General features: G+C 44.2%; 1 protein-coding gene across 1 annotated transcript in view; it reads right to left on the bottom strand.

Moving 5' to 3' along the window:
• ERP44 (endoplasmic reticulum protein 44) overlaps positions 1–17,518 on the bottom strand; it is a 113,995-nt gene that overhangs the window by 65,478 nt on the left and 30,999 nt on the right. The window contains exons 3-4 of the mRNA XM_075921597.2: positions 12,989–13,028; positions 4,267–4,382 (exon numbers count right to left, since the gene is read on the bottom strand). Coding sequence (XP_075777712.2) covers positions 4,267–4,382; positions 12,989–13,028 — 156 coding nt within the window. The remainder of the gene's footprint in view (positions 1–4,266; positions 4,383–12,988; positions 13,029–17,518) is intronic.

The raw sequence follows: 17,518 nt of genomic DNA, 5'->3' as shown, positions 1-17,518 counted from the left end.
TTTTCTTTCTAGCTCTTGCTAGAAATGGGGAAAAGTGGTTTTATCTGCCTCCTAAGAGAAGGGCATGAGACCATGGCTCAATATGAAATCAGTCCAATTTCTCTTCAACCATAAAGGGCAGTACTGCTGCATCATCTTCACTAGACCTCAATTCAGATGCCGTAGACCTGTGTCTACCATGTCCCCTGCCCGGCAGAAGTTAGAAGAATGCTGAATGCAGTGAGTATATTCATAAATTAAGCAACAACCTTTTAACAAGCTCTACTGAGCATTTGAAAATGGCAATTTTCAGAGGCTTACAACTCTGTTACAACTGTGTAAATTTTGGGGGGGGGGGGGGGGGGAGATAGTAAAAGGTACTTTTAACCCTGGGGCAACATCCTCCTGTTAAATTTCAAGCCTCTACTACTAAATATGATGGTGCAAGAAGTTCAAAAGGAAGTCGGAAAAAAGTTATTAGCAGAACTACTTCCCCCCAATGTCAATCTTGAAAATGGTTCAAAAAGTTTAAAATCTTAGGCAGAGTAAATACAGAAAAGTTTCAGTCCTAACATTTAAAATGCAGCTAAGTAGAAGCTTAGCTAAAGTGTTCAAATAACCTTTGCTACAGGCAGTATGAGCTCCACCTTTCAGAGATTTTCATATCTTGAAAACAAATATAACACCCAAAATCTTATGAAGTCAGTAACAAAAACAAAACAACCCCTCCAAGCAATCAAAAAGCCTCCAAACAGAACATGGAAAAAAAAATCCCCAAAAAACTTTGTCAACCAGATTTCTTAAAATCTTTCAAAAGTTTAAGGCTTGTCTTCATTGAAAAAGTACTGCACTGTAACTTTCCAACTTGGGGTGTGAAAAAACATCCACTCCCAGAGCACCACAAGTTACAGTGCTGTGAAGTGCCACTGTGGACAGTGCTGCTAGCTACTCCCCTCCTGGAAGCGCTTAACTAGGATGTTGGGATAGCTCTGTTTCTCAGTGTTATCGCCACGACCAGGCTACCCCGGCTACACTTTAATTTTATTAGTGTAGACAAAACCTTAGTGAATTTAGGATAGTCTTTAAATAGTAATTAGAAAATTAATTGAAAACAGATTTCCTTTTATAAATAAGTTGGTTTAACTAGTTCAAGAACTATTTCTGTGAATTTACATTAACAGTCTCAAAGTGACAGTGAGTCACTGTTACTCTGATACAATAATGTAAACAACTTTCTAATAAACTGGTTAATCATATGACTGAACTCACATTTAAACATTTAGCAGAACAGATTTGTAAGTAAGCTACCAGATAGTTGTCCGAGGCAGAACATCAGGAAAGGCTGCCCGTCGCAGGGAGCCATAGCCTGTAATACCTCTGAGGCTGGTATAGGGGGCTCTGTCTGTGAGGTGGAGTGTTTTCCATATAAGGGCATGTAAATTAATAATCTTCCCCTGCTCGCTCCACCCATTGCAGTAACAGATCAGCCAGTGGGCTGACTGGTGCTCAGGCCTGCTACTCCACCCACTGCAGCAAAAACCAACCTATGGGGTGATAAGTTCACAGGCAATAAAACAGGCAGGCAGCCCCTCTCTCACTGGGGATTCGCATTGAGTGAACGCCTGGCCTGATCACCCAGACGCCTTGCACCCCCCGCTCTTGAGTCTTACTGAGCGTACTCCGAGTTGGTCGACCCGAGTGGAGACAGTTTATGAGCGTGTGACCGGTACTTGTGTTCCTGCTGTCTCCAGAACTGGTATAACACCACCCCCCCACCATCATCCCTATCCTAATTGATTTTTTAGTTGTCCTTATTGCTTGCCAAGTGACAGTGGCTAAAAAGTTACTAAGTTAGTTTATAAATAGTTGTGGTTTAGGTTTTTTATTGTTTCCTTGTATAAAGTTGTGTAAATAGTCAGCCCTATGGATAATACCAGTGTTAATTCAACTGTTCCTAACCCCTGGGCAGTTATTGGGAATTATTGTGATTTAGAAAAGCCTCAGGGAATTGTTTTGTGTTGTCTGGCAATCTGTTTAATTTTTGTTCTGATGATTGTCTGGCGCCATCAAAATAAAATCAGTTTGTTCTTTTTGAAACCCCCAGTTGTGGTCTCATCCTTTCCGGCATCCCTTCGAACCTCGTGTATTACGGGGACTGACAATAGTAAACACATGAAAAGTCAAGCAAAAGACTGTGTTTGATAATTTTTTAAATAATATACCTGCAGGGGTATTACTGAGTGAATTTACCTCTAAATTTTGTTTTCCAGACACTAGTACTTATGATAAATCTCAACACTATGTATTCTGCTCTTGCTTATGCCTTCCAGAGATGCACTTAACACAATATAGAATATTTAATATTTTAGGGAAAGTGCCAGAAGACAACAAGGAAGAGTGTTAGCATGTGGAGAAAGGAAGGTGGCAGGAGAGGTTCATCTATCAACAAGGCATGGGGATAAAACCTAAAATATGTTTTTCATTTTCTAAGTTCCAGGATTCTGAAAAGCTGTTTCAGATAGTGGAAGTTTAGCAGGAAAACGTTCTTCTTGCATCAGCAGTGGTGTGATTATGTGAAGTAACACATTTGCTAAGATAAAGACACACTCCATGAAGTACACCGGAGAATTATGTTCTGCTGCTGCTCTGGAAATGCTACAAGCAACTCTAGCAAGTTTCTGCATGAGAATTTTACAACAATACACACAGGATGGTGGCTGCTCAGCAAGATTTCAACTACTGCATGCCTAATTTAACTTGTCCTTCAAGAATGGTTTATATGCTGACTTTTATAGCCGTGCCTCAACAGATCCCCATCCATCCTGATACACCAAAGCCAAAGGATACTTCAAAGCTGCCTATTAGGGAAACAGATTGTCAAAGATCTTTTAAAACTGAGGACATTTTAGAAAGATTCTGACACCAGTGTTGCAAAAATTCAATCCAGAAGTCATTGAAATGTTTTGTGAATTGGCCCTGTGGATACTTTTAGGGAAACCAAATATTGAGTCTTATTTGCCTACTCCTGACAGTTTGAAGAAACATTTTATATCTAATACACTGAGCTGACACAGTCTGCAACAAACACACAGTGTTCATGCTTGAGACAGCTTTCAAAAACACAAGACAGGGACACTATATACAGGAAGAACTAGAATATCCAAAACTAGAATATCCAAAACAAAAAGACCACATATAATGGCTTCTCAGTGGAAAATACTGAAACTTGCTATTTAGTCATTACTAAATCTACAAAAACAGTAAAGAAACTTTTGAAGACAAAAAAGTCACACTTTACAGGGAAAAGCTCCAGTTCTAGCAGACCCGGAAGCAGCAAATTCATTATCAAAACAGCAAAAAAGGCCATAGTAATTTCAAGTACCAGTATCAATTATACCTCAGAGATATATGCTCTCCTCTTTGTTTTAAATACACGGTAAATACTTTTCTATCTAGCGTTACATAATGTTAGAGACTTAATGCCCACAGCACTAAAACATTACTATTACCATGGATTTTTAGCTCCAGAAAAACAGGACCTACTCTTGCTCATAGGTAAGAAATTAGTGTCATAATCAAAAGATGCTGAGCACTTTCTTATACAGCAGGGAGCAGTCAGCACCATATGTGCTCAAAATTTTACAGGATCATACCCTAAATGCCTGATGCTCCAAGAGGAAGTAGAACTTTTCACAGAAATAATGGCAGTAATTTTTCATAAAAAAAACCCACCATCACCAAAACCAAAAAACCAGGATTCCATTATTTCCTCCTTTGTCTTTCAATGAGGTAAGAGACATACCGTACACTTCACTGGTTACTGCTTTTAATTCAGCTTTCTGGTTAGCTAGTTTTATTCCAGTAATAAATATCTCATCTTCCCATATTTCAAAAGCAAGGCAACCACTTGTTGACAGCAACACCAACAAGGGAGCCATTTTTCTATTAAAAAGGGAAGAACTGTTCTCTGCTAAGGCTCATAGGTTTAGTACAAAAGAGCATACACAGCCCCACTACTGCATAGGTGCATAGTGGGAATACAGCATGGCAGGAATTCTTGGCTGACCTGCCACCCACAAGAGGACAAGAATAGGTTGCGCTGGTTCAGACAGGTTCCCCAGTGCTAAGTTGCAGTAGGAGCCTCACTGCTCCCTAGCTGCTTTTTAATAATTTTGTCAATGTGTCATACTAGACTTTATCTTCAAGAAGTTACATAAAAATCTCCTTTCCTTAATAGACATTTTAAAATAAAACAAAATAAATCAATATTTACTTTGAGTTACTTACAGTGCTGATCACAGTCTACTCTGGCAAACACGACTTGATTCTTATCTGGATAGTCTTCCTTAATGACATTGGAAGCTTCCTCAAAGATAGGATGCAGCATTTGGCTGAAGCGACACCTGTTGGCAGTCAGAGACAGCAAACACACTGATAAATTTCAAATATTTTATTTTTATTAGTGACTCAGTGAGAAATTGTGATTTAGTAGACCCTTGAGTTTATGAACACCAATCTTTGGACTAGCCAGTTATAACAAACCAAAATATCACATAACTAAAGTGATGCAAAAGGACAAACTGACATCCTTTCACATTTCAATGCATTGGAAAAGGCTTTGCAGTGGTTTGAAGCCATTGAAGGGGTTTGTAATGTACGGTAATTTATGCAGCATATGTACTTCTACTGTATTTCAGCATATTCTTAAATTATGGTGGATTTGTGCAAAATGAATGTGCAGTTTGTGTAGGATAGTGATGTGAACAACTAGTCGCCTCCCACCCCATTCCTTTGCTGCCTCTATCAGAAAGAGGCAGCAAGTGGGTGCGGGAGAGAGAGAGGAAAGATGCTTCAAAGCAGCAGCCCCGCGTGGAGCCCAGCATCTGCCACTTTGAAATGCTGCAAGCAGCCCAGGGTCAGTGGGTGAGTCTCCAGCTAGCTCCGGGCTGTACACGGCAGTTCAAAGCGGCAGCGCTGCAGGGAGCCCAGGGGCAGCTGGAAACACACCCGCTGACCCCGGGCTCCAAGTGGCGCTGATGCTTTGAAATGCTGTGGGGAGCACGAGACCAGTGGGGGACTGCTTGACTCCCCCCACCGGCCTCGTGCTCCCTGCAATGCTTTCGCCTTTGAAGCGTAGCAACAGCCCCGCAGCTGCTGCTACACTTAAAAGGCAGAGGTCCCCTTATTGACTAATCGAATAGGCAATGCAAATTGCTTGGACTATTCGATTAGCTAATTAATCGACATTTTACATTCCCTAGTGCAGGTCTCCATTGCTAGACACAGTAACGTTTCCAGTTACCCATGGTGAAAATAAACTCAAAGACTCAAAGACTCAAAACTCAAAGAAAATAAACTCAAAGATAATTACAGTAAATATTAGTAATTCTGATGATTAACCCAAAAATGATTAACATATTTGTAAGATTCAGAGGAAAAATAACAAACACTAAATTGAAGACAGTTTGAGGGGTACCAAACTCTTCTAATTTAAAGGACATTGTCAAATCTATTTAAGCCCACAGAAAGTAAATTCTATTCAGAAAGTCAAAGATTACTTCTCTATTATATTACCCAGATGGAATTAACAAAAAGATTGTTTGGGTTGCTCATAATTCAAGGAATCTGCAGGTAACATTGTCAAACATTAACAGTGCTACCAGGTTCTCAAAAGGTACTTATCACCATACCTACTGCCTTACATGACTGAATTTAAAATCTGAAACTAGAAGTTTTAAACCTAAAATAAGTGTGTGGGAGCATGCACACAGGTACTTCCATGGTTCATTTCTTGCAGTGATATCAAATTTTCAAGAGAAATTTTGGGGGTACAGCACCTCTTTCCTGCTTTGGGAAAAAGGGATGGATGTGATGAAAAGAAGTCTTGGCTCTTTGGAAGATGTTTTCATTACTTTAAAACTTAAAATGGCCAACACAGTAAGTACACTGAACCCATTATTATTTTGCCCTTAAATGTAGTTTTATCTTCTACTGTCTGCACATTTGCAGGTTTTGTCAGGCTGTAGAATTTTGTATTGAAGTATATGTGCATTGTAGAAGATCCCAGTGGCAACTGGGTAGGGGAAACTGGACAACTTGTTTCAGTTTAGTATGCTAGTGTATTTTTCTTCTAAAACTAATTGTGAAGTACTGAAGAGTTGACATTAAGTGGATATCATATTTTTCAGAGTTAACATTTCATTCAAATGAATAGGACAGTTCACCCTCCTAGAACAACTGTTTACAGCAACAGTTAATTGGTTTGCATTGTTCACATTGGTAAGACTATTTTCTAGGGATATACATATTTGTTTTAAAATGAAATCTTAAGGGCTTCTCTACTTGCAAACTTACACCAAAAATAAAACAGACTGAGGCCCTGTCTACACTTAAGAAGGTTGGCAAACTCACCTCTAGCAGAGATGCAGTCTATACTGGCAAGATCATTTTACTGGTATAGTTTCTTAAACCAGTTGTCTGAACAGAGTAAACTATACTAACAGAAAGACTTTTGTCCTGGTATAACTATGTTTATGCTAGAGGGCTTTTTGCCAGCACAGCTATCCTGGGTAGGTGTATGATTTTTCTACATTCTTCACAGACAGTTAAGTCCACAAAATATAAGCATAGATCAAGCCTCAGCTTTTTAATGCAAGTTGTGTTATGCCATCCCTTAGGGTTTGTCTACAAATGAAATTATCCCTGAACATTCACACAGAATTATTCAGCGACAGATAGTGTGCTTTAATTTACAATTTAACCCAACCAAACACATGTAACAGTTCTCAATTGAATATATACTAACTCCTTGCATCTACTTAGTGCAAGGTGTAATTTTAAATCAGTTTAGTTAAACCAGTTTAATCCTCTACGTGAATACCGACACCTGTATAAATCCAGTTTAGTTTATGGTGGCATATTTACAAGCACACACTAAACCAATATAATCAGTGTTAAACTGATAAAAGGCTTCGTCTATACTTAAGTTAGGGTATGTCTACACTACAGCACTAATTCGAACTAACTTAATTCGAATTAGTTAATTCGAACTAGTGCATCTAGACCTAAAAACTAGTTCAAATTAGCATTTTGCTAATTCGAACTAGCATGTCTACATTGAGTGGACCCTGAACCGAGGTTAAGGCTGGCCGGAAGCAGTGCTGACAGGGCATCAGGTTAGGACTTAGAGCGTGGAGCTGTTGTCTCAGGCTAGCCAAGGGCTGTGCTTAAAGGGACCCGACCCCCACCCCGGACAGACAGTTCTCAGAGGTTCCCTGCTCGCCTGTCTAACTCGATGAGGGACAGCAAAGCAGTCCTGGCTTGGAGTGCCCTGAATGCCCACACTCGGCACATCACAGCACTCGGCCATCAGCCCAGCTCCACTTCCCGCAGGCTGCCATCGGGGGGGGGGGCAATTGGGGGGCTGCAGGGCCACCCCAGTCCTCCCCATCGGGGGCTCGTACCCCATTCCTCCCTCACCTCCTTCCACTTACCCCTTCTTGATGTACAAAATAAAGGACACGTGTGTTCAAAAATAGAAACTCTCTTTATTGAACAAAACTCAGGGAGACTGGGAAAGGAGGTGGGAGGGGGAAGAGAGAGGGTGGGGGAGGGGAGGAGGAAACCTGGGAGGAGGAAGCTGGAAGGGGGAAGCCAGGGGAAGAAGGAGGAGGGGAAGTATCAAACTATGGTACGCCATATTTTCAGTACTGTGTACAGGATGTGATCTCCTCATCCCAGAAAAGATATTTTGGCCTTGGAAAAGGTTCAGAAAAGGGCAACTAAAATGATCAGGGGTTTGGAACAGGTCCCATATGAAGACAGGCTAAGGACACTGGGACTTTTCAGCTTAGAAAAGAGGAGACTGAGGGGGGATATGATAGAGGTCTATAAAATCATGAGTGGTGTGGAGAGGGTGCATAAAGAAAAGTTCTTCATTAGTTCCCATAATAAAAGGACTAGAGGACACCAAATGAAATTAATGGGTAGCAGGCTTCAAACTAACAACAGAAAGTTCTTCTTCACAAAGCAAAGAGTCAACCTGTGGAACTCCTTGCTGCAGGAGGCTGTGAAGGCTACAACTAGAACAGAGTTTAAAGAGAAGTTAGATAAATTCATGGAGGTTGGGTCCATGGAGTGCTATTAGCCAGGGGGTAGAAATGGTGTCCCTGGCCTCTGTTTGTGGAAAGCTGAAGATGGATACAACAAAACAAATGACTTGGTCATTGTCTTCGGTCCATCCCCTCCAGGGTACCTAGTGTTGGCCACGGTCGGCAGACAGGCTACTGGGCTAGATGGATCTTTGGTCTGACCCAGTACGGCCATTCTTATGTTCTAAGCTCAGGGTCGGGGGTCTCACTGGACCACCTTGATTTTCATGCAAACCTGCTCCTGGGTGGCCAGGCTGGCAGCTATCCTGCCCTAGACAGCTACTTTCCTGTGCCTAGTGTGGAGGTCGTGGACGTTGGAGGCTTCCCCCCAAACCTTGATGAGGTCCACGATCTCCGCACTAGACCAGGCGGGCGCCAGCCTCTTGCAGCCCCGGGCAGGCTCCTGGGAGCGGCCAGCCTGGTCCTGGGGAAGAGGCAGAGGGCTGGGTGGCAGCGGGTGGCTGGCTCATGCCGTGCCAGGTGCAGGGTCTGCTGGCTGGGTGCTGGTAGGCTTGCACCTGGCACGGGCACCGTAGCCAGACCGTGCCCCTTTAAGGGCTCCGGGGCCAGGAGGGGGGCAGAAGAGTTTTCCTGGTGGTGCCCAGAGTGGCCACCAGGGCAAGCTGGGGAGGGCTAGCCTCCCACTTGTTCGAATTAAGTGGCCACACAGCCCTTAATTCGAACTAGGCGTTAGTCCTCGTAGAATGAGGTTTACCTAGTTCGAATTAAGCGCTCCGCTAGTTCAAATTAAGTTCGAACTAGCGGTTTCTATGTGTTGCGCCCATTAAAGTTAATTCGAACTAACACCTGTTAGTTCGAATTAACTTTGTAGTGTAGACTTAACTTTGTAGTGTACCCTTAGATTGGCATACTCCACTGGTCAGAGGTGTGAAAAAAAATCATATCCCTGGCCAACAGAGCTATGCCAGAAATTCCCTATTGTAGATGGAGCTATGTCAATGGAAAATAACTTCTGTCAATACAGCTAATGTTCCTCAGAGAGGTGGTGCTCCTACATAGTCAGAGAGAGTTCCTTCCTATACTAGGGGACTATGACTAGACTAAGCCCTGGCCTATACTAGGACTCTACATTGACTTTAGCCCCATACAGTTGATTTTCTAAGTGATGTGTCCACACTACCATGCCTGTGGCATCAACCTCAAGGGAGTCAATTTCTGCACACTTGCTTTTCACAAGGAGTAACGCTATTCCTGATCTTGCATGGTTGAATTTATGTAGTGTAGATGCAGCATTGCCAGGAACTCAATGTTATTGGTCTCCTGGAAGACTCACGCAGCTTCCTTGCACCTCCTCTGCTCTCCTGCTGAGCTACAAAAAGGTTCAGGAACAGTAAAAGGGCCTTCACTGTGTGACCAGCATTGAGAGCCCATTCATGAGCAAGCAGTACTCTGCGACACATGTGGAGATGACTTCCAACAATCCAACCAACAGCTCGATGACTTTGAGGACTTCTGCTCCGATGGGCTCCAGTTCCCATGGGTGCAGCAGAGTGCCAGCATTGAGTGTCCAAGAGATCTTGGACTTTGTTGAGGTGTGGGAGATGAAGCCATCCTCAATGAGCTCTGAACCAGCAAGTGGAATGCCAAGATTTGCAGCAGTACTGCAAGCTGAATGGGAGCTAACGAGTATTCCCAGCAGTGCCAAGTTAAAATTAAGGAACTGTGCCAGTCCTACCATAAGGCAAAGGAGGAGAGTGGACGGTCCGGTCCAACACCCACACATGCTGCATCTACGACCAGCTGGACAACATTTTTTGGGGGGGGCAGCTAGCATCCCCACTGTGATCGTGGAGTCTGACCAAGACAAGCCTGGCATCATCCTGGAGGATACAGTGGTGGAGGAGCAGAAGGAAGGAGAAGGAGGTGGAGACTAGCCAGCCACCGATCAATAAGAGCCAGGACCTGTTCTTGATGATGGAGCCAATCCCCTCCTCTCAGGATGTCTCCCAATCCAGTACCAACACAGGGGAAAGCATTTCTGCTGAGTTCACAAACTTTAACTACAAGTGGATTAAGGCAATGGGGTGAGAGGTACGCTCTATTCCTACACACAGCACAGGGGAGCCAGAACAGCTTATTCATGTGTCTGCAGATGAAGCGGGACTTTTGTCTGCACAATTCCATGAAGCTCTCACATAGGAACTCTTTAATCCTCTCTCAAGTTTTTTGAGGAGGCCAGTCTTATGTCCTCCACGGTAGGACACCTTCCAATGCAAACCACCAATAAGTGGTCTGGTGTTACTGAACCACAAAGCAGTGTAGCATATGGCCCAAATTCCTGGCCATATTCAGTCAACATCTACTCCCGCTCATTTGGTGTGATATCAAGCATGGCAACCTGCATGAAGAAGGAGAGGAACCTATCAGCACTCTCCCTGGGAGTGGGTCTCATTTGGGTATTCTGGCACTTCAAGGCAGGCGAAAGCCATTCACACAGTTCTAAGAATGTGACTTTCCACATGTGGAAACTCTGCATCCACTGCTGATTGTCAAATGTCTGCATCACAATGCGGTCCCCACAAATCTGAGATTGTCGCCACAAATGGCGTTGCACTGTGTCCAGAGCATTGACTGGCAGGTGCCCCAGCATGAGCTTCAAGCGTTGCCTGAGCAGCACCTCCATGCCACACCGAGTTGTGTCCTCATCCTCTTCCTGGTGGAGCAACATACAAACGTTCTTGAAGTATAGTACCATTAGGCGCACCACACTACCGATGAGCATGACCAGGGCTCGACAAACAATGTAATCTACTCACCTATGGCAAGTAGATTATACCCCGGAAGAGCCGGTGCAGAACAATCTGCGCATGCACAGAGTACAGAACCGCGTGGCTGGCGAGTGAGGCTTGCCGCTGCTCGGCAAGCCCTGAGCATGATAGTGCTTTCCTGCAAACCGGGCTCCATGCTCGCTCTCCTATGGCATCCATGAGGGCTATCAGGGCACCAAAAGGCGTGAGCACACTGCCTCCCCTTTATCTCATGCATGTGGGGAGGGACTAGATGAGTGCCTTATGGGACCTAGTGACATGAGCTCCTCTAGCCACCCGCTGCAGTGTTTTGGAGCATACCCCAGAATGCAAAGTGAGCATAGCCCAGAATGCAAAGCTGCTCCATGGTACCTCACTCTCTGAGTCAACAGTAGGCTCCCTAATGTGGACTCACTACTTCAGACTACATTTGCTTCTTCCCTGCAGTGAGGACAGACCTTTGACCTCACAAAGTTGGGTGGTAGGAAATCCGTATTAGATTCAACCTTATCTCGTAGTGTAGACATACCCTCCCAGACTACGTTGAACAAGCTGTGCCGCCATACAGGTTCTGTAGCATAGACATACTTTAAGTGGGTGCATAAAGATGTTTCTGTTGGTTTAAATAAATTGTTTTTTAAAACTGATTTAAATTAAAATCTTATGGCAACTTATATAGAAAAGATGAGAACTTAATTTTTCAGATCAATTTCAAATATAATTATTATCACTTGAGAGCAGTTGAATGAATTAAGTAAAATCTGAAAAGGATTTTAAAAAAAAAAAAACAACCTGCTTTAGTTTCCTTCTCAAATAGAGGGCATCCCCTCTGTAAGTTGCCCCAATATACATCAGTTCCGCAGTAACATTGTTGACCTTTCTAAGTCCTCTCATTCCCTGCTCTTAAGTCACAAAAAAAATTTGGGCAAATGGAAGTCAGACGCAGAAAAAAAAAATCCCTGCTTTAAGTTGTTTTGCCGTACATCCACGTTTTTGGATGTATACCTATACCACATGAAGGAACTCTGAAAATCGGATGTTCTGTCTTCTGCTTGATTTTTATCTTAGGAATGTCAAGTTTAATCTTCCTGAAAAACCTCTGATTCCTCAGGATACATATTGTTAGTGCTCAAACTTTAAGTGAAGGAATAAGGATGTTTTAATTTTAAAAATACATATCTTCTCCCTTAAATGAATATTAGTCACTGAAGTTGAAGAGACATCTTGTCTCACAAAACTTCAGAAAATAATGTACCTACCATAGTTACAAACAACAGTTAAAACTGAAAGCTGTAACAGAAAAATTGATTTATTTTTCTATTGTAATTGTCTATATTTTTATATTACTTTTCTGGTTGTTAATTTCACAGGAGTCAGTACATTTCTAAAATGATGAAAAACGCTATAAAGATCAAGAATAGAGCAGAAAAACCTCTTAATTTATTGTATAAAGAGGGTTCTTTTTAAAAATTAGTGTGTAATATTTAAGGGAGGTCTATCAAATTAGATTTCCTAGTATTAGTTAAATCAGAAAAATACTTAACGTATTCATTTGAGTGTTTTACAAAGTTTTAACCAGTCTATCAAAAAATGCCTATCCTTCTCAACTGTTCAAGTTTCAGCCTCTTGACTCTCACAATGTCATAATATCACTAATTTTTTCCTTTCATAATCTTCCAGAGTAGACAAGACTTGATTTTCTATTGTAACATTCTCGAATCTTTTTTATGTTTGGAGTTGGGAAGGAGAAAGAGAAATAACATCTTTCAGACTCATTCATTAGAAAAGAGCTTGAAAACTGAATGGATTTTTTCCCCTTATAGAACAACTTTATGTAGAAGTTATGGCAATACTGATTATGTACTTACTGCTAATTCTCTATCATCAGACTACATTTTTCCCTGGCAGATGTCTTGATGAAGGCATTGCATACATGTTAAGTGTTTTTAATATTAAAAACCATAAGAACTGTTTTGAAAAATGAGAAGTATTGTATCTTTGATTAGAATGGTAAGACTTGCTAGGATAGACCAGGACAATATCGAACATGGAGAGATTTTAGCATGAAAGAGAAAAGCTTTTGACACTTACCAATCAGCATAAAAATTAACTAAAGCAACATCAGCATTGTCTGGAAAAAAAAACACAAAACAATGTCATGTTGTGATGCAAACATTTGTTGCAGCACTTAAATCAGCGACTACTGGGGCAGAGTATGTACAAGTAACAAGAACACGTATTTCCAAATTATGGAGAGTACAATCTAGTGGCTGTTACACATTTAAGTGAATGGGATGAGACAACTGAAACACTGTTATAAATGGTTACAGTTTATATGAGACGAAAAAGGGAAGGGGGTGCCATTATGTCAAGTGTATTTACAATGTCAACGAGCTATATTTAGACTATTAAAGTGAAGTTCTTTGTGAACAAGACAAAAATTAAGCAAAAAACAAAAAACAATGACATTTAGCATCTATGACAGACAAAAATGACAGGTTTCAGGACATCTCAGGTTGCTCCAAACCAGAGGACGAACTGTGATGAGCGATGTTAAATTAAACACAAAGGCACACACATACACATGCAAAATGACAAGAACATTTAATATTTAGGTTGCAAAGTTGAGCACTCAAAAAGATTTAGGAAATGTCAGAACTAAGGCTGTCTATGAAACTCTAATTTGTCTGTGAAACCATTCTGTGTCTGCTTCATGATACAGTTTTTACTTACATGAACATATACTTTTTCCACAAGCCCCAGCCTCCGGGAGGGAGAGGGAGGAGAGTCACAGGCTGAATTCAGTTTGCAGGGGCAGAAAGTGGCTCTTTCCCCAGTTGGGGAAACAGTAGCGCAGAAAACCACTCTCCTGGAGGTTTTCCTGCTGCTCCCTTTGGCTGGAATTCCAGCCGAGGGGAAAAGCAGGAGGCAGTGCTAGGGAGCAGCAGGGAAAGGGGGGGGCATGGAGCCAGGTAAGTGCTCCCCATCCTCCTTATGCCCAGACCCTTACACCTATCCCCCTCATACACCAAGATCCTCCACCTCCAGCCCACTCGTGCACCCTCCCACCCACCTGCACCTATTTTGTCATTGTGAGTGGTTGGCTGGTGGGCTGTGGAAAGGTTTGCGTTGAGCGGGGTGCCCCACGGGCCAAAAAGTTTGAGAACCACTGGAATAAAAAAGCCAAGAATGTCTAGCTCCAGACAGAGGCTGGAAGACAGTCTTGAAGGCAATTAGAGTTTGAGTTTTTTATATTTTGGCCTTTTCTATTAACCCCAGAAGGGGAATGGACTGAGCAGTGACCTTACAGTGACAGATTACTGAGGAATCATAAAAGCTAGAATCCCTGCAATACTGCACCTGAACATGAGGAGATGATCTGGAGGTGAGTAGCTCAAACACACTCTGAAAAAGATCTGCTATCAAAGTGGAATAGGAAGGAGGGCAGAATGTGGGTGTCTAACTCCAGATAGGGCTAGTTGGGAGTCATGCAGATCGCTGATGGAACTGCAGGCAGCTACAGCCCTCATCTCAGCACACTGCACTTATTCAAGTATTTTCTCGTGTTGTACTTCAGGGACTGCTTCAACATGCCACACATTCTGTATTCCTTTACATCGGGGTGGGAGGTCTGGGAGGGAATTGTGACTTGGGGCAGGGGAGTGCGGAGAGTTTGGATGGTGTCCTGGGGGAGGAAGTTGGGGTGCCAGAGGCAGGCTGTGGCCAAGAGGTGCTTACCTAAGAGTCTCCCGGCCAGCAGCCCTGCAGCACCCTCAATGCAGGCTGGGCTCCCTGCCTGCTGCAGTACCAGACCACTTAAAAATGTAGGCTGCTCCCTCCATGTGACTTTCAGCTCCAAGAAGGGGAAAGGCTTGAACTGCAACCATTCCCCAGGCCAGTCTGTTAGCTCCTATTGGCTGGTTGTTTCTGCCCAATAAGAGCTGAGAGATTTGCTGGGGTCAGTTCCAACGGGCCAGAAATAACTGGCCGATAAGAGCTGGGGATTGAGCTGGCAGCAGGGAGATCACACGAAGCTTCCCCCTCCCTCCAGAGCAGAGAGGCACATAGAGCAGTCCTCTGCTTACATCAGTGGCTGCTGTGTGTCTAAGAGAGCCAGCAGGGTGTCTGGGCTGGATCCAGTGGCTTGGCAGGCTGGATCTGGCCCGCAAGAGGTATCCTTGCCCTGCTTTATATAGTGTCTAGCAAGAGTTGAAATTATAAATTGACATTTCTAATAACTCTGAACCATTTCAGTTTTGCATCAAGTTTCCCACTGTATCACTAATACAGCTGGTAACTAATCTACCTCAGCATTAGATCTGAAGGACTAAAGACCCATGAAACAGATTTGTATCCTGTTATCTTTTTCAGACAGAAGCACTTAGGCCCATGGGGGTTTTAGGCTGAGAGGATCATACTTGCAATACTGTCCACCAATATTAGTACTACATGTGAATGAATGTGGGAGGCTCTTTAGGTCTCAGTGATAGTTTTGATTTGTTGTTTATTTTTTGGAGGAAAGAAAGGTCTAGTCTGTTGCCACATGAAATTTTTTAAGACCAAAAGAAAGGGCTGAGGTGGTGCCCTCAGTGGATGTGGAAACTATGAAGAACTATATATTAGGGAGGAGATTTTAAAAGCACAGTGGCCTCCAGTTTAAAATCCCTGATACCCACAAGGGAAGAGAACTATTATCATCAGCAGTCACACCAGGTTTAATTTTAGTGGTGCATGCTGCGGAAAATCCTGGACTTATAAAAAAGGTCAGGAGTGCAAGACAGAAAGAAATGATTGGCAAAGAAGCCCCTTCACTGTTGACTTGTTCTTTTACATCTCGGCTGCTTGCTCCTCTCATCACTTTATTGCCAGCTACTTAGGGGGCTGAGGAAGAGAAATGGAGTTGGTATCGAGGCCTGGCAATTGCAGCAGAAACCAGAAACAATAACCTGGCCATTAGGGCATATCAACCTACCATGGAAGGTGATGACAACAGATTGACACTTTCCTAGCCTTTCAGGTAAGCAGGAAATCCCTAACCCAATATTATATATTCCTACTCATGCACCCCGGGAAGCTATAACTGTAACTTGTCTAGGGCACTGCAGATGCTTCCTCAATACTCCACCTAAAGGAATCTGTTCTCTAGGTTTCCTTTTTGTTTAATTACTAAGAGACTGCGCCCCCTGCTCACTACGCTCACCAATCCTCCTCTTTCTGGTGGCTTTCAAGGCCAGAGAGCACAAGAGTCACACTCGCCAACCCCCCCTCCCCCCTGCGAGGGTAGGTGACTGGCCAGCGGGGAGGGAGCAGGCTGGGAGTGCAAGGTCTCAGTGGAAGGGATGATTGAGGGAGCTTGTGGGGATGAAGTGGCTGTGTGCGCTGCTGCTTCCCTTCCCCATCTTCTGGCTGGAGAAACAGCAGCGAAGGGACACTCTTCCTGAAGCCTTTTCCCGCTGCTTGGCAGAGTGGTGAGTGAGGGGGCTGCGGGTGAGGGGTCTCAGCGGAAGGAGTGGGTGAGGGGGCTGAGGGTGCAGGGTCTCAGCAGGGCAGTGGATGAGGGGGCTGGGTGGTGAGTGAAGGAGCTGGGGCTGCACTGGAAGCCTGCGCTTGCACTCCAGCCTCACACCCCCCACCCCAGCAAGACCCTGCACCCCTAACCCCCTCACTCACTGCAGTGCTGAGCAGTGGGAAAAGTCTCCAGAAAGCATGCCCCTGTGCTGCTGGTCCCCCCAGCCAGGGGAGGGGCAGCAGGGAAGTGGCAGCATGAACAGCCACTTCTTCCCCACAAGCTGGATTGGGCAGGGAGCCTCGGGGCTCTCTCTCCCTCTCCCCAGCAGGAAGCCAGCACTGGTACTTCAACTTTGCAGGGGCGGGAGGGGAGGATGTTTCCTATTTTTTTGTTATATATGTGTACACCTACAGAAATCAACATATGTCTGTGGCTTGTCTTTTCTGCAGTGATCAGTTATACCAGGAGTGGAAGGGGCAGGGTCTCAGGCGGAAGGAACGGGGCCAGGATACTTCCCTGCTTCCCTAGAGGGGCAGCTTCATCGTGGCCCTGGTTCCAGCTCCAGCAGCTGCAAAAGCAGCCCCAGCTGCTGCGGCCACGTGGAGGGCGGCTGTTCCAGTGGCCGGGGCCAGCGCCACAGAGGGCAGCTACAGCTAGAGGAGAAGCTTCTGGGCAACCCCCAAGCCAGTCTCCTGCCCCACTTCTCATACGGGAGGAGAGACCAAGGAACCAGCTGCCCCTTAGACTGTTCTCCTCCTTCCCATGCTGGTCTTGCTTGGTGACTCCTTCCTCCCTTCCTGCTTGGCAGGAGCCTCCACCTGGCCTCCAAATGCTCCCAGTCCAGCCAGAGCGCGCACACAGGAGCTGCGTTGAGCCTTGTGGGCTGGTTCAGGAACCCTCTGGCAGGGCTGCCACTACCCAGGATGCTGGGGTGAGGGAACAAGGTGGGAGAAGCCCTCTGAGCTAGAATCAGTGGCCCGCCACTTTCAGCCCAAACTCTCCCTGGCTTGATTTCCCCCCCCCCATTTTGCTCACACTCCTCTCCCCTTTCTTCTCCATCTTCCCTGGTTCCCTTACTGGGTGTATAATGATGCAATGTAAAATAACACATG

The sequence above is a fragment of the Pelodiscus sinensis genome, chromosome 2 (assembly GCF_052426305.1).
Source record: "Pelodiscus sinensis isolate ZL-2025 chromosome 2, ASM5242630v1, whole genome shotgun sequence".
NCBI lineage: Eukaryota > Metazoa > Chordata > Testudines > Trionychidae > Pelodiscus > Pelodiscus sinensis.
Note: the sequence above shows the minus strand (reverse complement) of the source record. Positions and strands in the feature narration are given on the sequence as shown.